The sequence below is a fragment of the Tinamus guttatus genome, unplaced genomic scaffold (genome assembly GCF_059628265.1).
Source record: "Tinamus guttatus ecotype Peru unplaced genomic scaffold, ASM5962826v1 Tinamus_guttatus_pri_ptg000089l, whole genome shotgun sequence".
Lineage (NCBI taxonomy): Eukaryota > Metazoa > Chordata > Aves > Tinamiformes > Tinamidae > Tinamus > Tinamus guttatus.
The window spans coordinates 1,659,530-1,682,802 of NW_028288623.1; the positions used below are offsets into that span (position 1 = coordinate 1,659,530).

Sequence of the window (23,273 nt, forward strand, 5' to 3'; positions counted from 1 at the left end):
AGCTCTGTGTAATCTAAATTTGATTAAAAATCCAGTTCCTGTTCAAATTTTAGCTCAAGATTTCTGTACCAGATTCTGAGGGTTCCAGGGTACCCCAGACTGGGAAGGTTTATAGTAAATAATTAACTTTACAAGGTAGACCAGGGAAATGACCTGTTGAAGAAGGTTCTTTAAGGTTAAGTTTCATGGTATGAGCTAAACAGGCTTTGAAGTTGGTTACTGCAAAACAGCAGAGCTTGGAAGGAGCTGTCCTTCTGCAAGGAGATATAAAAATGCCCAGCAGGAGTAAAAGATGCTTGTCTCAACTCCAAAATGTCTGTAATGCTTAATCATTTAGTGTTTTAGCATCTCTCAAGAAAAGAGTAACATTTTATTATTAGTTATGTAGATATGTGTTATGGAATTGACTGTTATTTGTCCCCCTATAAATTTAATCATGTTTCTTAAGAGCTATACACTATGGTAAAATCCATTCTAATGCAGGTCTAATTTGACCTGCAGTTGTGTTAATTTGCAGGTATGCAACTCTTAGGTAGTTTAACTCTTAGCTAGTTTAATATTACATTCTGGTGCAAAATTGTGAATAATCTTGTAACTCTGGGGTTGCTTTGTCAAATGGGTAGATTTTACTAATCATTCCAGAACATCCGGTACCCATGTGATAAGCGATGGGGGGAAAAAATCCTGATTTTTTTTTTAATTATTATTTGCAGGTATGGGATAAAATCTTTCCCGAGATTAAGCATGGTTCGAGAACGAAAATGCATATTGTGTCATATTGTATACAACTCAAAAAAGGTAAATAATAAGTGTTTTATATTTTGCATCAGTAGATTATAATATATAAAATATGTATGAGAAATATTTCCAGATAGAGAAAAAATGTGGGAAGTAGATTTTATTCCTGTACCAGGAATGTGTTGGTCTAGATCTACTGCAAATCAAATAGTGTAGTTACAGATGCTTTAGAGTATCTTCCTTGAAATAGGCTATATGGTATTCTTGATTCTGAATATTGAAAATAGTGGGAGGGCAGGGAGGTGAGTTTTTTATATTGTCACATAAAGATAATAAAATGAGAAGCCCACAAACCATTCAGCTGTAAATTGTGCTGTGTTAAGAATGCTGTGTACTATACTTATCAATTCCCTTAATGTTTAACTTTTGTCTGTTTCCATATGGAAGGAGCATTTGAAGTGATCCAGAACAGCTTGTATTTTCATTAAGTTCTTGATTATATATCTATATCTTTCTCTCTATATATATCTCCTGTTTGTTTATTGAGTCATTCAAACCCTGCAATAAAAGTGTTTTTTTTAAAATGAAATTTGTATATATTGCTTAGAGACATGATACATGGCTATGCTGTAAGTGCCAATGTATTAATCCACATAACTCTTGGAAGTTGAAAGTGTTGCTTTCCCTTGCAGATGAAAATTCAAGGCCTGGGGAGGATAGTGGTTAATACCTGTTCTTTGAAGACTTCCAAATACTTTGGTTCAAGCAGGAAGAGAAAGTGAAATCTGCTGAACTACATTCTATTCCTGAGTTATGAATAATCTTTCTCTTCTAGAGCTCTTTCATTCACAATTAATTATACTACCACTGTAGTATGGCTAGTAGGCTCAATGTTGGTCTGAACAACAAATGCCTATTAGGTACATCTTAGTTTCCAAAACGTATCCCAGAATCACAGAATGGTTGAGGTTGGAAGGGACCCCTAGAGATCATCTAGTCTAACACCCCTGCCCAAACAGGGGCACCTAGAGCACGTGGCACAGGGCCCATCCAGGCAGGTTTGGAAGATTTCCAAAGGAGACTCCACAACCAACAGAGTAAAATGTGATGATGACATTACAGCTGTGCCATAATGTAAATTCAGAGATGCTGCACACATTGCACAGGAATAAATGCGGTGTTACAATACTGTGATGCTTGAGAATGGTCAGATTTTTAACAAAAATTACAACTGACGATCATTTGTCAAAAACAGCATAATAAACTTTGCTACAAGCACTTCTGTTTGTCTCCTGGGATTCTGCTCACTCTGCTTTGAATTTTAATGATTGCATTATGTTCTTTCTCAGAAAAGGTGAATTATATGACTTCTTGACAGTGCTTTCATTGTGCTTCCATGGTCAAAGAAACAAAAAAGATGATCACTACAGCTCTGCAGGCGCTGGTCACACTTTCCTGCAATGCAGAATAGTTCTCGACACTGAGTTTTTCATTTTGTTTTGTCATGACCAATTCTGCTTTTTTTCTCCCTCTTCTTGAAGGAGATGGAGGAACACATGAGAAGCATGCTTCACCACAGAGAACTTGAAAACCTGAAGGGAAGGTATGAGAACAGTCTTGCATCCTTCCTCTCTGTGCACCTTTTATCACTCTTTTTTTTTTTTTGTCACGTTCTGGGGAACCTCATGTCCTCATGTTTATATTTGACACTTATTTGCATGCCTTATGATAAAGCTGGCAACGACCAGATTCTCTCAATGTGTAAGATTCAGGAGGCTTGCTGACTGAAACAAATGCAAATGTGGGGAAAGAAAGTATTGGGTGTTAGGAGCATTCTGAAAATGTGCCTTGGGTCAAATGTGTTGTACTACACAAAATAACTTGTCCGCTGCACTGTTGAGAGTGAAAAGACATTTGTTCTATTACTGAACAGCTGGGAAATGGTTGCTCAGAAACCAGAATGTCATCAGCACTTAAAGTCCACGTAGTGCTGCTGGTCAGCTAACTTCTAGGGCAGTTCTATTCTGGACTCTCTTCTGACACAGATTCTGAGACTAGGGTGGGTACAGCACTCAAAGTGGTGAAGACAATGGCTTAGTTTCACATATTTAGGTATTTTATTCCTAACTTTTTAAGTCAGTCTTTTCTAATTCATGACTTTCGTCCGGGTAAAATTAACTTCAGTTGTTACGTATTGTGTCCCTGGTGGCTTGCAATTGGTCTGACACGTGTTGGTTTTCTGTTCCCTTACTTTTGAAATTAAAGTTTAGTCGGTATTTCATATTCTGATGTTAAGGTAATTGTCTTCATTACTTCTTGCAATATTCCTCGCCCGCGAAAGATGTCTGTATTATTGCCTAGTTCTCAAAATGAACATGAATAAAAGACTCTTTACTAATTAGCATGCCCGACAGTCTAGTGGTCTTCCCTCCTTTCTCCTTCCTCTCATTTCAGTTTAGTCGACATGTTTTAGGAGTTTTTTTGTTGGAGGGAGGGAAAAAAGAAGCGAAGCACAAGCAGCAGTCTTATGAGAGTGGTTAAACTGTGTAAAGAGAACATCACTGAAGGGTATTACACCAGCATTTTTGACCTGCAGATTTCACATCCAACTACAAGTTGTTTTTCAGACTTGCTGCAGGGAACAGGTGAAGGAGGCTAACATATATTGGCTCTCGCTTTTCTTTTTTATAAACTTAATTTAGCAGTCTCAAGGACTAGAAGAAATTTATTGAAACTTCTTCAGGCTGTTTTCCTACTCTTGAAATCTTATTCCCTATGACATATGTCAATTGGACAATATGGCAATTAGATGTTAGGTATTAAGCTGTTTGTTCGATGCTTTGTTCTTAATTAAAACTGCAAATGAAACAATCCCAAATACACACTCAGAAAATAATGGTCTTGGAGGTTTCTATATTGAAAGTACTTTTGTCCTGTGTTTCAAACTGCTTTTGGCCTTGTTGAGCAGAGAAGACTGTGTAGTGTTTCAGAGGTGATGAAGCTCCAGCCTCAGGGGTGGGAGGATGCACAGACATGAGGGTGCTCAGGACTGGCTGCTACAGGGCTGGGGAGAGAAAATTGGTGAAGGAAATCAAATTTCCCTTCAATGTAGCCACATTCATCCCGCATCCACCCTCCCACCAAATTAATCTTTATAATTAAGAGAGCTGTTCATGTGACAAAACTGATGTTGTTTGTTCTTCAGGTTCTTTTGGTTTTACAGAAGGACAGAGAGTTACAATCACTATCCCCCTAAGTCCTTTCCAGTCCTTTATCCAAGTATTCTACCTAGAATTAGAGTGATGCATGAAGCGGGGCAGGGAAGCATAATCTATGACTTTATTTATTTAAAAGAAAGCCTAATCTGGCTGTGATTTCCTTAACACTGGAGTGTCTAAAGGATTTGTCAGAAGAACAAATGAAATATTATGAAGTTTTGTTTGTTTGTTTAAAAAAAAAGTAACATCTTTAGCCCAGTATTCACTGAAACATGAGCAAAGCCATTTGTCTGCCACAGCTGTCAACTTGTTCCAGCTGAAATCGTTTTTGTGTTTTTTAAGATAAGTCTTCTAAAGTAGAAAGCAGACCTCATGTGCATTTGGACCAAATAAAGTACAGTGAACTGAAGACACCCTCCTGTCGCTCGCTGGGCTGTGCAGTCTTGGGATTCCAGGCAGCAGTCTCAGCTGTCCCGGTTTAGGTCATGTTGTGTCAGGATTGGCTCTGTCCCTGTCCTGCCTCCTCCCCTTTCTAAATTTCACCGGGGCAAGGCTTGAGGCAATGATTAAATGTAGAAGCTGTCGCCAGGCTTCCTCAGTGCAGCTGGCACCATGGATAGGCTTCAGAGCAGCTCCTGCTAGCTCTGCAAGCCTTCCACCCTGCCTCCTCGCTCACTATGTTTCCTCTGAAAAGATTTTGAGTACAACAATTCAAGAAGATTTTCTCATCCCAGTTCATGCAGCTTTATTACTAAGTCTTTTACCTCTTGATTGTTGGAAAAAAATCTTTAAAAGCTGACCATCAGAAAACTAGACCTTGAAAGAAAAAGCCAGAAAATTGAAGTAACTTAAATATACCGAGCAAAACTTAGGTGCCTTGTACATAAGCCATTGGCTAAGGAGACGGGCACCTTCAGAGGAAACAAAGCAAGACCAGAGTGACCTGCCATGCCTGTTGGCAGAATTGACAGCCCACCCTCTGCCTCTTTCCCTAGGGACAGCAACCACGAGTGCCAGGTGTGCAGGGTGACACTGGTGGGTTTGTCAGCATACGCCAAGCACATCTCCAGCCAGCTGCACAAAGAGAATGTTGATGCCCATGATAGAAAAGAGGAAGAGAAAGAAGAGGCAGAAGAAGAATACCTTGACAAAGAACTCATTCAGCTCATCAAGCAAAGGAAGGAACGGAACCGGTGAGTTTTCCTTTCTCCTCTTAGAGGTAGCAGGTAGAATTGCTTTTAACGCGGTTGCTGCTGAGGCTTAGGTGCTTTTGAAATGTGAACTGTGTGCAGCCAAAGTCTTTATCAGGGGAACAATCCAAGGGCTGTGTGGAGGTTGTGATCTTCACATGTAAATGGGATTCTGCTGAAAGTTCTTGTTCTGTTGATCTACTATATGTAGGGAGGTGAAGTCAATTATTTTGCCTTATAGTTAAAAACAGGCACATTGTGGTGTTAAAGTCCCTAGCATAGGATCCAGAGCCCTATATTTTTCTTTTCATATTTGATACTGCCTTTTTTTAAACTGAAATATCTAATAAATGTGAGAGTGGTGGTAGCATCGAGAGCAGTTTTTTTGCTATGTGAACTAGGTTAGACACCATTGTGGAATACACTTTATGTTATAACGCTCTTATATCTTTAAAATGAATTGGATTGTTCTTTAAATGACTGTAAATACTATAATTATCTTTGAATGAAATTTCCTATTTGTTTCTTTTTGCTTACCGTTAGCTAAATGTAACTCTAGTGGCTCACTGTGAAGTACAGTGCTGCAGAGAGTAACAAGTCCAGCCTTTTATTTTGCACGTGACACCACAAGTGTGTATTGCTAATGTCATGTTCTGATCAGGACTGTATTGTTTAAAGGGGTCAGTGGCATGGTAATGGTATTAAATGGGTATATGATTTTTGGCTCTTCCTTCCTGTGACTGGAAGTTCCAGTTAGTGTCTCAAAATGCACAATTTGCTGTTTGTTTATGAAGTTATTCTGTCATACTAGGATGTTCCTGTACTGCGTGGTAGGAATATTTTGATATTGGTTAATGTAAATAGTAACAATGTCATTTGTATTGCTTCTGTTCAGTAAAGGCATAATGCTATCTGCAATATTGGTATTCTGAGGTAACTGAAATCTTATAAAATCTCCCTCTGTTGGCTGCAGTTTTGAAAAAAAATTGAATAAGTTAAGTTACTGATACAGCAAAAATTTTCCAGTAGATCATAATCTACTTGAGTCGGTTCTTAGATTTAATGGTGTCACTTAGGCAATAGCAGTAATTGTTTGCACGTCTTTTAGTGAAACTGGATTGTGCTGAAAACTTGCAATATGAAGGGTGATAAATAGTAGTTAAGAGCAGAAAGAGCATCATGAAAGTTTTCTATCTTGCTTGCCCAGGGGCTCAGAGTGAATGTATTTCTGTAAGGTCAGAAAGCAGCAGTTCTGTAATCATTTTTTGTTTTGTTTTTTAAAAAAAACTTTTTATGAAAACTCCTCTTTTGGTAGAATAAATACTTAGAACATTCAAACTACTGACTCTGGGAATAGCTGCTGGCATTAAGGTAGCATTTATCTTTAAATGTACATGTGATAGATTTACTGCGTGTTCATGACAGGCTGCCAAGCACAAGCATTATCCCAAAGGGCAGTACACAAAGTGGTTCTGGGAGACTCGTCCCCACGAGTCACTGCATGCTGTGGACTGTGTCAGTTGGTTAAAACAAGACAAAATATTTTTGAGTCACACCTTCTGTCAATGTTTTACACGTGCGTTTTAATTTCAGCCTTATAAACAGAGACATGATATCATTGTTTTTTCCAACAGCTAGAGTAACTGCTCTTTTCAGTCTAAATTTCCTTTTGTTTTGTGTCACTTCACCCCAGTAATGCTGTCTACCACAAGCAGGACAGTCTTCAGTTTACTTTTTAGTAACCTTGTCCATTTTTTTCTTCTGTTTTGTAACATCTACTCAAATTGCAAAATGATTATACAACAGAAAAGTTTCCTTCTTCCCTTGTCACTTGTTAGTCCAACAACTAGTAAGTAGAAAGGAAGATTCTTTTCTGAATCAAATCTCAAATATTTAAGAATTATTCTGTTGAAGCGTCCCTGCACCAAATCAGTTGCCTTTGCAAGAGTAATTTTGGAATATCAGATTTAAGTAAAGTATAACACTAGCTTTGAAGATCAAACACTGCAGAAGCCTGAGGAGTAGAACAGCTAAATAATTGGCTTCCTTTTCTTTTCATATAAAATATTTTCATCTAAAATGGAGGGCTGTTGGATTTCAAGGGGAATAGAGTGAAAATTCAAGTTTCTCTAAATTGTTTTGTAGGCAAGCTGAACCATGCTGTGCAAACCCAGAGTTGGAGTGTGACGATAGGAGATCACAGAGAAGGCGAGAAGAAAGAGCCACCTACAAAGAGAGAGAAGCTTATGATCAGTCATCATGGCATCATCATAACCCATCGCAGAGGGACTGGAAATGGGAAAAGGATGATTACATTAGTCCTAGGCAAGGCAAATTTTCACACTCTTCGAGGAACCTTAATGTAAACAGACATCCAGGTGGCCCTAGAGGACGCTCTGGGTGGCACCAGAATATTTCAGGAAACCCTTCAAATCGGCATAACTATGGGAATTCTGGAAATGTTTGGCATCCGAGTGGGCGAGGAGGAGGAACATCAAATTGGCATCATAGCACCAGAGGGAGAAATCCTACCTGGCACTCAGAAGGAACAGGCAATTTTTCTACCTGGAATTCTAAGAGTTATGGAGGAAATTGGAAATCTCATGGTGCACATGGCTGGAATTTTGGAAACCCAGGAGATGCGTATTCATTAGATGCAATTAATTATAGTAAGGAAAGATATACGTGGCAGTGGCAGGAGAAGGGCAACAATGATATTGTGCCATACAGAGATCGAAATAAAAAGCGTGAGTCACTTGATTTTACTAGTGATAAACTTCCTTTTGAGGGAGCACTAGATTTTGGTACTTCTAAACAACCAGAAAACAAAACTTCAAGAACCAGCGGAAAAAGTGGCAGTCCTTCCAGAGATAAAACATATCGCTGGACTCCGTATCCATCTCAGAAAGCTGCAGAGCAGCAGTCGTGGTCCGAAGATAACGTTTCGAAAACTCCAGAAAAAACAGATTCTGCATTTATGCCTCTTACTGATTCATCAATGAAAGTAAAAGCTTGTGGAACCAATGGAGGCCTCCCAAAACATAAAAAAAGAGAAGTACCTTCCCATTCTAATGTAACCCGAGATTACCTTGATTCTTGCAAGGTAAAGACAGACTGTTCTAGTGGTGAAAAGCCTGACAAAGATGATGGCAAAAGGAATAAGATGCCATCTCTGAAATCCCCTCTCCTGAATATCACAGACATTAAGTCTTCTCCCCAAAAGCAGGACACAGAAAATCTCTTAAAAAATGTCAAGCTTCTGTTATCCTCAACGAGTGGTGAACAGCAAAATCATTTGAATGCACTGAACTTGGAAACTAAGAGTTTCTCCTCTTATGCATCAAAGCTTCACAGCACATGTGCAGAGGACTTGAAATGCAGCAGAGAGGTGCCTGCCAGCAGTGCTGGAGAACCTATTAATGACCTAGGTGAAAAAAGTGAAGAACTGCAATCCAACCACTCCTCTCAAAATCCGCATTTAGACTCTTCCAAGGATACAGGCGATCAGAATATGGAAGAAGCTGGGAAAGTGTCTCCTGAGAGCAAGTTCAGACTAGATTCACTAGAGGATGTGAGTGATGATGAACTAACAGAGAGTGAAAAATCTGAAGCAAGAGTTGAAAAGCTGAGTTCTTCCATCAGTTCTTGCTTACCCTGTGATGCTCCAGAAAATAAGCCTGCTACATCTGAAAGGGAAGATGAGGAAAAACCTGCTGCCTCGGCTATTGCTTCTGCTGATCAAAAAGATTCTGCGTTTCAGATGGAATCCACAACATCTCCATCAAGCATCAAGGACCACTTGCAGGTAGATTTAAAAACCACCCAGGAAGGAGAAGGTGATGAAGAGCATGTGAAGCCAAATGACCACTTTGAAATGGAAGGCTTTGAAAATCCTTCAGATCAGGAGCTGCAGAAGGGAGGAAGCCAGTCCTTAGGCCTCCTTCCTGATTTAAGCAAACTTGGTCTCCCTGCCTCTCTGCAAAGAGACCTGACACGACACATTAGTCTGAAGAGTAAAGCTGGGACACATCTTCCAGAGCCCAACCTCAATAACGCGCGTCGGATTCGGAATGTTAGTGGCCATCGGAGAAGTGAGACTGAGAAGGAGTCGGGACTTAAGCCCACTCTCAGGCAGATTCTTAGTGCTTCTCGGAGGAATGTGAACTGGGATCAAGTCATCCAGCAGGTAACCAAGAAGAAACAGGAACTTGGCAAAGGCTTACCAAGGTTGGTAGCTTTCAAGTCTAAATATGCCTCTGGGGATGGGGGAGAAAGGGGCTTGCCCCAAATGTTGGACAGATTTCAGAATCCAACAGCTAAGACTTAAGAGAAGTTTTGCTATCCCACTGTTTTTTGCACATAAAGATAATTCTAGTCTGTTAGATTTCTTGCTGCTGCAGATGTCTGTCTGCAGGTAAGTAACTGTAGCCAGCTGCTAAAGAAGTAATTAGCTTCTTCTCTGAGCAGCAGCGAATTTTTATCACTTCATAATGATTGCTTAACATCTAAATATCGATATTAACAACATATTTGCATTTCACGAGCTAGCAAGTAGAAGAATGCAAAAAAAGTTCCATCCTTAACTAGACTGAAAGCAGCAGAATGCCGATGTAATTGCCAAATTCCTTGATGCAGTAATATTCATTTCAGTAGATGGAGAAGCTTTTTTTTCTTCCTAGATTTATCTGACTTGTTATATGTGTATGTATTTTTTCCTTTCTGTCTTGCGAAAGGTTTGGCATAGAAATGGTGCCTCTCGTTCAAAATGAGCAGGAGGGCCTGGAACTTGGTGAAGAGTCTGATCTGTCTGCTCTGGAAGGCTTCCAGTGGGAAGGGGTTTCCTTAGCAGTGCCTGGGTCAGCGAGAAAACGCAGTTTTTCTGAAAGCAGCGTGATTGTGGACCGAAATCCCTCTGCTTATAGCTTCTTCAGTGACCAAGCCAAAACAAAAGAAAGTGAGCAAAGGCAAATAATTGCCCCCAGCAACTCACCTCACTTGACCTCTGGCTGTGAAGCAAGTGTTGACGCCGAGACTGACTTCAAACGTGAGACATCTTCTCTTCCTTTGCCACCATTTACGCCTGAAAGACCTGAGACTGGTGGACACTGCCTGCAGGCATCCTCTGAGGACACAGGCCTCACAAAACAAGATCAGGAGAGCCCAGAGAAGACGATACCTCTCACTGAAAAACAAAATGTACTGGAAAACTCAGGAGAAGAAAATACTGTGGCTTCAAGTGGTGCCTTGGTTCTTGCAGCATCTAACAACATAGATGCAGCTACAGACAGTAGCTGCACATCTGGTACAGAGCAGAATGACAGCCAAGGAATTGGAAAGAAACGAAGAGCAACAGGAGTAAGTGTGCAATTTTGTGCATTTTTTGAATGCGAAATATGTAATATGTTTCTGCTGTTGGTGATCATTCAATTTTGGAGTGATCTCTACAAGCAGGACTCTCTCTGATTATCCTGTACGTATGTCTATCTTCAAACTAAGTGACTTGTTTGACTTAATTTTGCTTAAGAATATTTTTACTTTCATTTGTGCCTTTGTAGTGCATGACTTCTCTTTAATCTTTGTTAATCAGAAATTGCAAATGCTTGATAATTCTTTTTTGGTGACTGACATACCATGTTGGTAAACAAGAACTGCAGATTACTGCCACAAAAGTATTTCCATGTTAGAGTGAGAATCCTGGGATTTCAAAGCTTAAATGAAAGTTAGGCTTTAGTGATTTTTTTTTTTCCTCTTAGGTTTTACGGTCAAGCATGGAAATATAACCCTTATTACAAAATGATATATTTAAGGTAGAAAAAGAGTAAAGATAATAGCACTTTTGATCTGTCCTGTCTTGGACTTACCAAAATAAAAAAATATATTCTCTGATCAAAATTAGCTAAATAATTCAGTTAAATCTAGAAATCAATAATTTTGTTTCTCGCTGATTTCATCCTGTAGAACAGCAGCTAACAAATATGAAGCAGAAATTTTGAACCAAGAGTGCTTGAGTCTTGCACACCTGAGCATATAGAAGGCTGACTGCTTATTTAGTATTTTGTCTTAGTGTTTATTTTTCTGAGCTGAAAACATAGACCTCATTTTGTTGCCTTATTTTAAAGGAGAAAGGGAAGGAACAGGTACAGGAGACAATTATGTATTCTTCTCTGTGGGTTCAAGTAATGCTTTTTGAAAAGACAGACATTTCACTTCTTGATTTAGGCAAAAGCGGGCTTGTAACTTTTGTTAATAAAGGATTTTGCTTGTAGGAGGGATCCTCTCCTGAAATCCCCAGTCTAGAAAGAAAGAATAAAAGAAGAAAAATTAAAGGTAAAAAAGGTGAGTAAACAGCATGTATGGATATGCACTTGTGCACCTGGTGTAGATGTTATAAATACCTAGCAATTCTGATTTGGCTAAACCAGCAGTTCCTTGGTGTTACTTGGCTGTTTCCTGGCTCTTACCAGAGGTCATATCGTGAACCCCTTTCAGGTCTATAACACCTGCAAGATTGGGCCAGAGCAATCTGCTATGTTGGGATCCCTTCTTATTCTACTCTTCCTGGAGAATCCTGACTTCCTGAGAGCCAGTGGAATTCTGAAACGTGAAAGTACCCACTGGTATCTCACCCTCTAAGCACTGCTTTAATTATACTTCTTTTGTTTTTTTTCCCTCTACAATGCAGAGGAATTTGGTAGAAATTGCAGCAATCCTCCAGATTTGAACCATCACTTAGCAGTCCTTTCAGGTTCCTTATCACTGTCTGTGACTTGCTCAGAGCTCTCATACTTAGTGGCATTCAAGATGCGCCCCAACTTAATAACGTTATATTTGGTGCCTTCCTCTTCTATCATCATAGCATGCCCTCTTCTGAAGAGTCCCATCTTAATCTATTTTAAGGCTTTTTTCTTTTTTCTGTCTTTTTCTTTGTTCCCAATCACACAGATGTGACCTGTGGTTTCTCCCATTCAGAGAAGAACTAAAAAAAAAAAAAAAAAGTAGTAATTTATTGTCTCCCCAGCAGAATCTAAAAAGAGAGAAGTTCATCACTCGAGTCTAATTCAGCCACACAGCTCCCTTTTGGCTTCTGGATAGTCCTACCTGGAAACCTGTACTGGAGTCTCAGCACAATTTAGGTTGTGCTCCGATTCTGATTTCTACAGCAATAGTTTTCGGAAAATGAATATGGAGAGACTCATTCCTACATTTTCATAAAGAACACGATTATTTGGGGATTAAACAGCATAACACTTCCACATTACCACAGATCAAAATTACTCATCTGTGTTTGGTGTGGGGCCCAGAAGGTCGTTTCAGCTATTTGGTTTCCCGCTCCCGTAGGATGCTTGCTCTGACGTGCGAGTCACGCTGCCGCCACGCGCGGTGCAGGACAGTCACATCCCGTTTCTTTTCCAGAGCGCTCACAGGTGGACCAGTTGTTGGCCATCTCGCTGAGGGAGGAGGAGCTGAGCAAGTCCCTGCACAGCGTGGACAGCAGCCTCTTGCAGGCTAGGGCTACGCTGCAGGCAGCCTACGTCGAAGTGCAGCGGTTCCTGGTATTAAAGCAGCAGGTAACTGGGCTTTAGAGATTGTCTGAGGTAGAAGTTAGCACCATCTGGAATCAGTTAGGACTGATTTAAACCACGATTGTGTTGCAGATCACCATGGAAATGAGTGCACTAAGAAGTCAGAGAATCCAGGTCTTGCAGGGGCTACAAGGTATGAGATGCCATGCAGCTACATCAGGTGAATACCGCCTCGTGTTCGGTGCACTCAGTCTCTTGTAAAAAATGCTTTTAACTTGAATTTGCTCTTTTAAAACGTGGAATAAAACTGCAGGATTGCCATATGCTAGTCAGTCTTGCTCGGGGGGTGATCCAGCTGCTTTCCTAGTGCCATCTGGTGTGTGGTGGGTTTGGTTTTGTTCTTTTCCAATTTTTCTCTTCCTTGTCTGTCTGTGCACCTAGAGTGACTTCTCGGCACCGCTAAATCTTACTTCAAAGTTTTGTAAAATAGGAGCGTATATTTATTTTCCTCTCCTCTTTTGCCATTAGAAACACTTGACCCTTCTGAACAGCCTGAGCAACTTCCCTGCAGCATCTCTGCTGAACGAAGAAATAGCAAATCTCAGATGGCAACTGACTTAGCTCCTGCAGGCTCCTTCCTGCCCCTTTTGGACACTTTGTCTCCTTCTGTACCTCCGTTGGGATCATCTGTCCATGTAAACTCACCATTGCCATTCCAGTCTTCTGCTAGCATCACACCCACCATTCCTCCTGACTCCTCCATACAAGTTAAACGAGAGCCAGTGTCTCCAAAAGTTTCAGAAGAAAATGTGAATTCTGTGCTCCAGACTTCTTCATGTGCTTCACAAGCAGAAATGGTGGAGCAGAAGGATGGTATGTTTGGTTTCTCTTGGTTTTAAGAGAAGCTAGCTTTAAGGAAATGTTTCGAATACTGCTAGTTTGCCAATGGGGGTTAAGGAATCTCCCCTGATACGTGCAACAAACTCGAACTGTTCTCATGGGGGCTACAATTGCTGCAAATGCAACTTCTAGAGTAGGGGAAACGCAGCTGTGGTCACTGCCTGTCCCAGTTGTGAACTCGGATCCCTTTGTTCACGTTAGCTCCAAATTAAAATGAAACAGGAAGCCACCAGAGGCTAACTGTAAGCTTGCTCTGATGGCTTGGGGTAATACCACTTCCAGGGAAGAGGTACAGGTGGAACGGGATTTGTGCACCTCATCCACCCTTAGATCTGGGCAACTAGGTAGAAAGAGCTAATGCAGATGGGTTAAGCACAAGGTCTTCAAATTATGTCAGTGAGCAGCTAGAGCATTGGTCCTGTATTTGGTTCCTACCAGTCCTCTACTGCAATGATGACTGTTGGTAAGGGGGCACACAGCAAATAAATGGTAGCGGCTTCTTAAGCCAACAGTATTGGATTTATCAGAGGTTTTCTGTCAGAGCTTTAAAAGCATATGGTCAGCCAGCAGCTTGAGGCATGTGCCCCGTTTTTTGCTGTTTGGTACACAGATAAACCTTTTCTGCCCCTGCTCTCTTTTTCTAATAGGCTGAATAGCAGACTGAAATAGCAGAAGATCTGTATGTGCATGTAAGCATCCAACATACAGGAATATATCCTTTGCATCTATATTTGAGTATAAAGAAAAAAATGCAAGGAACACTTTTTTGCATAAATATTAACTGATGTGCAGAATGATCATAACACTAGTCTCTTTTCTTCAGAAGAAATCAGCCAGAAAATTCCAGTGTATCCAGTCATCTCTGCAACTGTATCCCTGTCAGAGCTGACAGCTTGTTTGCAAGAGAGTAGTCACGGTGTTCGCAAGCCTGCTGCTGGGAGAGGAAAGGCTGGACTCTCTGGGAACTCTTCTCCTTCTCCGTCTGGTTTCAGCAAGAGAGAAGGAAATGAAATGGTGCCTGAGAGCTTTTTCCCAGATCAGTGTAGCACTTCTCTTCCAAATCATTCAGCCCTTCTAGAGATGCCAGTAGGTAAAAACCTCAAGCTGACGGCAGAACTCTGTGAACAACAGACAGCAACCACTCTAACACCAGCAGAAAAGGGGAACAGAAGGAGGAGAAAGTTAAGGAAGAAGAAAACTCTGAGGGCAGTCCATGTGCCAGAGAACAGTGATACGGAACAGGATGTAATTGACTCTAAGCCCATCAGGAAAGCCAAGAGTGGAAAGGTCCCTAAAGGGGAAAAGGTAACTACATCCACTCCTCCAAGACAGGAGGATGGAGGTCCTGCACAGACAGCAAGAGGCAAGGATGAGAATGACAGTGACACTTCCCTGGAACTAGTGGAACTTGCAACCCCTCAGTGTGAGGTGGTTGACATTGGTTCATCCGGGTCAGGAGAGGAGAAACCAGACAGCCCATCTAAAAGGGGTTCATGCAGCTCCGCTGGCCAGGCAGTCCTGGAGGCATCTTGCTCTGGTTATGATGAAGTGAGCTCCACCAGTGAGATTGGCACAAATTATAGGGATGATGTGAAAAAAAGGTGAGATTATGGTAGATTTTACAAATGGTGTTTAATGCTTTTACTTTTGAAAGACAGTTCCCTCTCCCAGCTACACAGAAAGCCGTACAACATCTGTAATCAGTTATTCCATTCAGAAATTTTAGCAGTGAAGTAAGGGCTGGGGGTTGGTGGCGAAGGGAAGTGTCCCTATACCTGTCATAAATTGATTTTGTTTCTTCGAACTAGCAAGCAAATGTATATTATTACCTACTAATTTCTGTAATAATTAGGAGAAGGGCCTCTTCCATGGAAACTTAATTTTTGACTCTATTTGTCACAGACCATATTCTACTTAATGCACAGTTATATTCGGATGTGTTACTTACATCACTGAGTGTGCATGCAATGTCCAATCTCATTACTTTTTATTTTTGTGTTACAGTGTGGCTGAGACACAGACTTCCATATCATCACTAAGAGGCTCAAAGAACTCTTCCGGTATGTCTTTTAAGCTGTATATATATTTTTTTCTTTTTTTTTCTCTGCTTCAAGTGTATATTGTATCCTGCAAGAATTTGAATTAAGTATAAATCAAGCTGCTTCTAGAGGAATTTTGTCCTAAAGATAAAAATCTGCACTAAAAATTAAGTGGAAAATCATACATGCTCTTCACTTATCATAGCGAGGATGTTTTGCCTCCTCAGCAACACCCATCCCCTCTCCTCCTTTCTGTTCCACAGACTCCTGTTAAGGTGAGGGATAAACCAGCAAACAATACAGTTCTTGTTATGTTAAAGATCTTTCTGGGTTTAATATTGTCCAAAGGTCTTCCCAGCATTTTGTGTCTGCCACTTACAGGCTCCAGCTGAGAATTGCTGTGAGATCTGATTTTGAAGATATTTAGCCCTCAAAATAGTTCTGCTGTTTAATAATATTAAAAAAAGTATCACATTTGCATGAGTATTTTCACATAATCAAAGTACACATGTCTTTCTGTTCTGCAGAAGTGTCTTCAGAGCCAGGTGAGGATGAAGAACCTACAGAGGGGAGCTTTGAAGGACACCTGGCTGCAGTGAATGCTATTCAGATTTTTGGGAATTTGTTATACACCTGCTCAGCAGACAAAACTGTTTGTGCCTACAATCTGGTTGTAAGTAAAACTGAGGCAACAGTGTATTAGTTAGGCAAGTAGATGCTTTTTTAGGGGTTTAAGATGTTGTTATCTTATGTTTTCTTCAAACCTCTCTTTTTTCCCCCTCCCCTCTTCCCAGCCTTCCCTACTGTGAGAGGGGTAAGAGGAGTGTGTGGTGTTTGTCCTGCTGTTTTTGTTGGATGTCCCACCTGACTCCATCCTGCGTGGACGCTGAAATACATTGCGGACAACTATGTTAACAGACCCTTTGCTTTGCTTCGTAGAGCAGGAAGTGCGTAGCCATCTTTGAAGGACACACTTCCAAAGTGAACTGCCTGCTAGTCACTCAGACAAATGGGAAGAATGCGGCGCTCTACACTGGCTCAAGTGACCACACTATCAACTGTTACAATATCAAGGTATTTGAACTCCATTGATTAACATCTATTGCCTTTCTTCAATGTGAGTGTTACCAGGGACAGACATGAGGGTAACGTGCTCTGGGTGACCTGCTTGAAGTGGGGTGTTGGGCTAGCTGGTCTCTAGAGGTCCATTCCAGCACTAGCCATTCCGTGTGGTTCTTTGTGTGGACTTTGCAAATATAAAATATGCCTTTTAAAGCTTTCTGAAACATATATGAGCCCCACTACATACCTAATGAGGCTGGATTAGGAAAAACACCCAAACCAACCATTGAGTGATTTACTACACTAACCTTTTGGCTAGTTGAAAGTCACAGTATTTTTTCCATTGTGGCATGACAGGGATTAGCTGAATGCTGGGAGCTCTGAAATGCTGGACAGTTGCCTGTCCATCAATACAGAAGTTGACTGACTGTATTTGTAGCTTCCTTCACTGTTTAAAGAGGGCACAGTCCTCTCTGCAGGTAGGCTTTTTGAGAATAAATATCTAATAATCTGAGGGCAGATGAAAATGGAGCAGTCTGAGACTTTCTGAAGCTGAACTTTGTAAGGATAAATGACAAAAAAGGCAGCCTGAAGGTCTGAAAATACCTGTGTCAGAGAGCAAACTGTCAAAGACTTCTGAGCCTTGTCCTCTAAGCTAAGGGATTCTTGGTGCTTCTCTGTAGGGAACTTGAAAGGGGATTCCTTAAACACTTAACATATTCTTCATATATGCAATTTGTACTGTAAACTTGTATATACATAAGGGCTGGTACTAAAGAAGGCTTTTTTGGGTGTAGCTGGTTGCTGAAGTACTGTCAGAGTGAGCTGATTAAAGCCAGGATGGAGCTGCTTTTGTTCTAGAGCTTGTGATGGTCATGGCCGTTTTCTCCAGCGCTGGATTGTTTTCAGTTAATGAAATGTTCAAAATATTTCTTCCTTTTGCTAGACCAAGGAGTGCATGGAACAGTTTAAACTGGAAGATCGAGTGCTCTGTTTACACAGTAGATGGCGGATCCTTTATGCTGGCCTTGCAAATGGCAGCGTGGTTACTTTCAGCATAAAGGTTAGTTTGTTCAAATATCGACATGTAAAAGCTTCTTGCAGTGTTGTTGCTCTCTACTTTTTGCTTCTTTCTGCTCTTTCTCTTCAGTAGGAAGTATACCTGCAATTTAAGCGTTTTGGCCGAAGTACAAGGTCACTTCTGTGACTTGTCTTATCAGTGCATGAAGCTGTTCGTCTCCTTTCTCTTAACTGCTTTGTTATTGTCACATTTCTCCTGGTGATTTTAAGTTTCTGCCTGGCCTACCAGTTATGTGTCATGAGAAGTTTACTGATAGGAATGACTGCTTGTGAATATCCCTTTTTTTGCTCGTGAAATTAGAATAAGACACGGTATTGCTGTTTTTCCTTGCTCTGTTTGGTATTGCAGAAGAGGCTTCTCCACACAGTTTTTTAGTTTGTTTGTTTTTTTGTCAAAGAGGCTTAGTCGGCAGTCCATACGATATTTAAAAGGAGGAAAACAGAGTTGTTTAAATTACCATGACTCCTCTGTGTTTATCCAAGACTAATTTCTCGAATTTATCCTTGACAGAAAGAAAAAAAAAAAAAAACCCACATCTTATGGTTATCGATAAAGGTGTCTTGGCTTGAGCAATAACATCCTAGTGAGAATTGTTCTCAAGTAGCCTTTATCTTCAATCCATGATGGGGAAAATCTTTCTTGCTATAGAAGTGTGTACTGTTTAGGTATTGTGAAATATCCCAGCTGCATTGGCTTCCCTCAAGGAAGAGAGAACAGAGATGTGTGTGTACCTACAGGTGTTTTTCCCCTCATCTTTGCAGAATTACTGCTATTTCTTCTCCTTGCCCTAACTTGTGAGGTGGGTTTAATGGACCATTGCTAAATGCTTTCTTAAAACAGAAAATCCAAGCCCAAAATAAGGGATTATTTTCTTGATTTGAAAATTTAGCTTTCGGAGGTAACTTTTATCCACTACTGAAACTGTGTGCAACTGAGCTAAAATCAGGTGCTGTATCAAACGCACCTCAGCTGCTCTTCCAAGTCCAGCCCAGAATGGACTCAGTTACCTCCTCATGGTGTCAGGAACAGAATTTGAGCTCTTAAATAGTTTTCTCCTCTGCCTTCAACAGAACAACAAGCAAGTTGACACCTTCGAGTGCCACGGCCCTAGGGCAGTGAGCTGCCTGGCCACGGCGCAGGAGGGAGCGCGCAAGCTGCTGGTGGTGGGCTCCTACGACTGCACCATCAGCGTGCGCGATGCGCGCAACGGGCTGCTCCTCCGCACGCTCGAGGGCCACAGCAAGACCATACTCTGCATGAAGGCAAGTCTCTGTGGAAATATTGCTTTGACAAAGAATGCTTAGAACAGTGGGGCACTTCTCGTTCGTTCTTCCTCCTTTTTCTTCCTCAGCAAATATTCTGCAGGTTGTCATAGGGACTGAGTGGCCTCACCGTTTTAAATTACAAAAACTGAATAGTTTGGTGGGAAAGTTGTCTGTCTTGCTGCCCTGTCTGATGTTCCCATCAAAACTGCTGCTGTTGCTGTACCTAGGAAACACGTTTATTTGGGGTTGTTGGAAGCTGCAGGGAGTCATGGAAAAAGTTTGCTGAAATAGGAGGTTGAAGGGAGGAGTTGGGGGGAGAAGTGGAAAAGTTGGTTTTCACATGCCCTCAGTATACAAGCCTCTGGAAACTGAAAAAGTGTAACTCACTGCTATTCTGCAGTGCTCAACTCATTTTCTTGGCCATTAGAGAAATTAAACTTTTTTTTTTCCCTTTTCTTTTGATAAGGTTGTGAATGACCTGGTATTCAGTGGCTCCAGTGATCAATCTGTCCATGCTCACAACATCCATGTAAGTAGTATATAAAGTTAAAGCAGCTTTTGTTGTTAAGGCAGTGAAATCCTGTGCTATAAAGTCAGTATTTCCAAAATTCCCGGCTGACTGTTGGAGCAGACAAGCTTCCAAAAAGGGAAGCAATGAGGCTTTTTTAATGTGCCTATGCACTGCAGCTAACTAAGGAAGGGCACAGAGGGTAAAATCTTTTTGTCTTCTGCTTTGTCCTGGCACAGACAGGAGAGCTGGTGCGCATCTATAAAGGCCATAACCACGCGGTAACAGTAGTGAACATTCTGGGGAAGGTGATGGTCACCGCCTGCCTGGATAAATTTGTTCGTGTTTATGAACTACAGGTAAGAAAATAGTTATCAGTGAAATTTACCTGGTTTGTGCTAGTGCAATTAATGGTTCTCCAGAGTCAGCCTTATTGGTCCCTGGCCCGTGCCTCTCTTTCCTCTCACTCAGAATATACCATCATCTTCACAGCCAATAAACGTGGCTTTTAAAGAAAATTACCTTAACATTTTGTAGAACCAGAGTCATCCAAGAACCAGGTTTTCTGAGGATAATGAGTACACAGAAGAGTGGGGATATGTCAGTTTCCTTTGCTTGAAATGCCAAGAGTTTAATTAGGCAACAAAAGGCTCATGAATAGTGCAAGCAAAGCAGCAAGCATTCCTGGTGGCTATGAACTTGGGAATCAGCTGGGGAGAGGGGTGGATGCCAAATATTCAGGTAGCTGCACTATACTAGCTACACTAAACTACACTAGGTAACTACACTAAATATCTATAAAATATAGTGCTATTAAATGTCTGTTTCTTTTCAAGTCACACGACCGCTTGCAAGTCTACGGAGGCCACACGGACATGATCATGTGCATGACCATCCATAAGAGCATGGTAACTTCTTTTTGTTAGTCTCATATAGAAAGTGGTATTGCATATGCTTGTGGAAATTGCAGTTTTGTTTTCATTCAAGATACTAAATCAACCTGCTCTCTGACTCTGGTAAACAGAAAAACTTAGAACTATGTCAGTCACAAATGCAGCTTGCTATAGTAGCTTTGTATTTAGATAATACTATTGTCTAGGGCAAAACAGTTCTAACTTGTAATCTTAGAACTGTAGTTCTCTTTACAGTGATGATTGTCCTGAAGAGTCTAGAGATACTAAAATATTTCCTCTTTTCAAGTGTTTCGGTCCATTTAACTTTTACTAAAGTTAGCTACACAGATGCCAGAAAAAAAAAAACCCATCACCCCCAGAAGCTAGGCAAAGGTATGCAATTGATTCAGGAGCACAGACTGCTTCATGCAGCAGCAAGATAAGGTTCCTGGGTGTTTACTTGCTGCTTTTCTTTTACAGATCTATACTGGATGCTACGATGGTAGTGTCAGAGCTGTGAGGCTTAATCTGATGCAGAATTATCGTTGCTGGGTAATGAGCAAAGTGTTTATAATCTTTCTTTGCCCTAGTTCTCAGACTAATCTCCCGATGGTGGGTGGTCGCAGTTTAGTCTTGAATGTTTCAACATTTGTTATACTTCAGTAATCTTTTTAAAATAACTGAAAATAAGCAAGTACTTGTGTCTCTGAGTCTTTTAGTATGTGTGTGTACTTTGGGTAAGGCGATAATAGCATCTTAATTTTTTTCTTTCAAGAGTTTTATACAGTGGCCTATAACATTTTAGACCGCAAAACTCCAGCTACATTGCACAGAATACTGATTTACTGTGCTAAGTAAGTTTAATTTAACTCTTAATCAGTTCATCTAAGATAAGCTTAAATTCTGTAAAGGTTTAGTTGATCTCTTCCTACTTTTTTTTTCGGTGGTCTAGGCTGGGCAAGAGTCAGGAAAGAAATCTCTGTAAAGCTGTAACTAAAGTACTAGTGACCACAGAGAATGAAGATTAAATAAGATGGCTGAAAACTCTGTAGGAGGAATGTGTCTGTGAACAGTCTTGGTAGAATATTGTTGAGCTGAAAAAAAAAGAAAAAGAATTAGCTAAAGTTCTTTCACTCTGCCTTATGCTGACATGATTTTTTTTTCTCCAGTGGCATGGATGTTCGCTGATTTTCGGAGTTGTGGACCATCTGAAACAACACCTGCTAACTGACCACACCAATCCAAATTTTCAGACCCTAAAGTGTCGTTGGAAGAACTGTGATGCCTTCTTTACTTCTAGGAAAGGTTCCAAGCAGGTATGTGGTAGAAGGAAATGTGGTTGTGTTTAGTAGTATAATAGAAAGGTTAAAATACCCAGATATAAAGAATATGCCACCATCACAATTGTAGGACATGCTCCTTAAGATGGCTAAATTTTTCTAGTCTGAACAGGCTTAACTGAATTATAGTTAGGGTCAGGAAGAGCTCGTAGATGTCTGTGTGTGGTGGATGAAGAGTCCAGCTACGTGTGATGGCTGGAGATGTGATCATTTTGAAACAGTATGATCTTAAAAGCTGATATGGAAATCATTAATGTTTTGAAATGTTAGAAGAAGCTCTGGTAACTATATTAGAATTTTAAGTAGAATTTTATTTATAGGATGGACAGGCATTAATTTGACTTTTTTATACTCTTAATTTACTGTTCATATCTGCCTCCCATTTTTGTAGATGCTGGAGGCTGCTGGTTCTGCACATTGAGTGGGTTTGCTTTAAAAAAAAAAAAAAAAAGACCTTAAACGTAGCCTATAAATTTCTGAGTAAATATGAGTAAATGAGATGAAAAAAGAAAATTGAAGAATTGACGGGTGGTTCCTGTCTATACACTAACCAGTAAAATCCACGTTACCCCTTGGCAATATAAAATTGCCTTCTTGAATGTTGATCGTAATTTCTCTGAGAACTGAAAAGCAGAAGTAGATCCTTCCTTCTAGGCACTGGATATAAAGTAATTTATCTGATACAACCCCCTACTTACAAAGGGAGCTGTTTCTTATTTGCCTTGGATTATGTTGTATGTGAGATGCCTTATGTATATGATTTAATAGCTTGGCATGAGTTTTTAGAAGTGCTAAGCCAATCATTTCTTCTGTCTAGAATGCTGATTTCACTGAGCTTTCCAGAATGCTTGCATAGGTGTGGGATTTTCTTTGTTTTATTCTTAACTGGCTACTCTTGTCCTTTTCTAGGACGCGGTTGGACACATTGAAAGACATGCTGAGGATGACAGCAGGATTGATTCATGAAGCTTTTCACCTCCCACATTGGGAAGTAATTTTATACATCAGAATTATTCCAAATAACACCCATTTCTTACTCTAATCTTTCCTTTTTTTCTTTTCCAACTTGGAATGTAAAACGGGAGTGGGGCTCAAAGGCCTTGCTGCAGAGACTGCAGGTTGTATTGCACTCTGTAGAAATAAGGCTGGTCTATTAAGACTTGGCCCAAATGGAAGATTACTGCAAGTTTTTAATGCATTGACAGATAAGAATATTCCCCCCTCTTGTCTGCCTTGTTATTTTGAAGAAGCATATTCTGAGAGTCTTTTGCAAGTCCAGAGGGGTGCTGAGATTACAATGAGTGCTGGTGTTTGCAAACTCACTTTAAAACCTGTTAAGTGTCTAAGACGTGTCTGTTTTTATGTTGTATCCAATTTTTTAGCCAATTTTAATAAAATTCTGCAAATAGAATATCACAAATTATGAAAGTGTAACCTGAATATCCAGTGTACCTTTTGGCTTTCTTCATAAAAAGAAAAGGTATTTTATGGAGAGCTGGAATAAATTAATTTTTTT

General features: G+C 40.4%; 1 protein-coding gene across 2 annotated transcripts; it reads left to right on the forward strand.

The window, feature by feature from the left end:
* Positions 1-694: 694 nt before the first annotated feature.
* On the forward strand, positions 695-23,273 carry ZNF106 (zinc finger protein 106). 2 transcript variants are annotated; one of them, XM_088520470.1, is made up of 21 exons: positions 695-798; positions 2,280-2,341; positions 4,952-5,149; positions 7,292-9,373; positions 9,880-10,501; positions 11,413-11,482; positions 12,560-12,714; positions 12,802-12,889; positions 13,198-13,542; positions 14,393-15,170; positions 15,574-15,629; positions 16,136-16,281; positions 16,548-16,682; positions 17,617-17,733; positions 18,822-19,013; positions 19,483-19,545; positions 19,764-19,883; positions 20,361-20,432; positions 20,898-20,969; positions 21,587-21,733; positions 22,667-23,273. In XM_088520470.1, the coding sequence occupies exons 1-21, from the start codon at positions 745-747 to the stop codon at positions 22,721-22,723; spliced, it is 5,631 nt and encodes a 1,876-aa protein (XP_088376596.1). In that variant the 5' UTR covers positions 695-744; the 3' UTR covers positions 22,724-23,273. The 2 variants fall into 2 exon arrangements, with proteins under 2 accessions (XP_088376596.1, XP_088376597.1); XM_088520471.1 differs by having other exon boundaries at positions 12,802-12,862.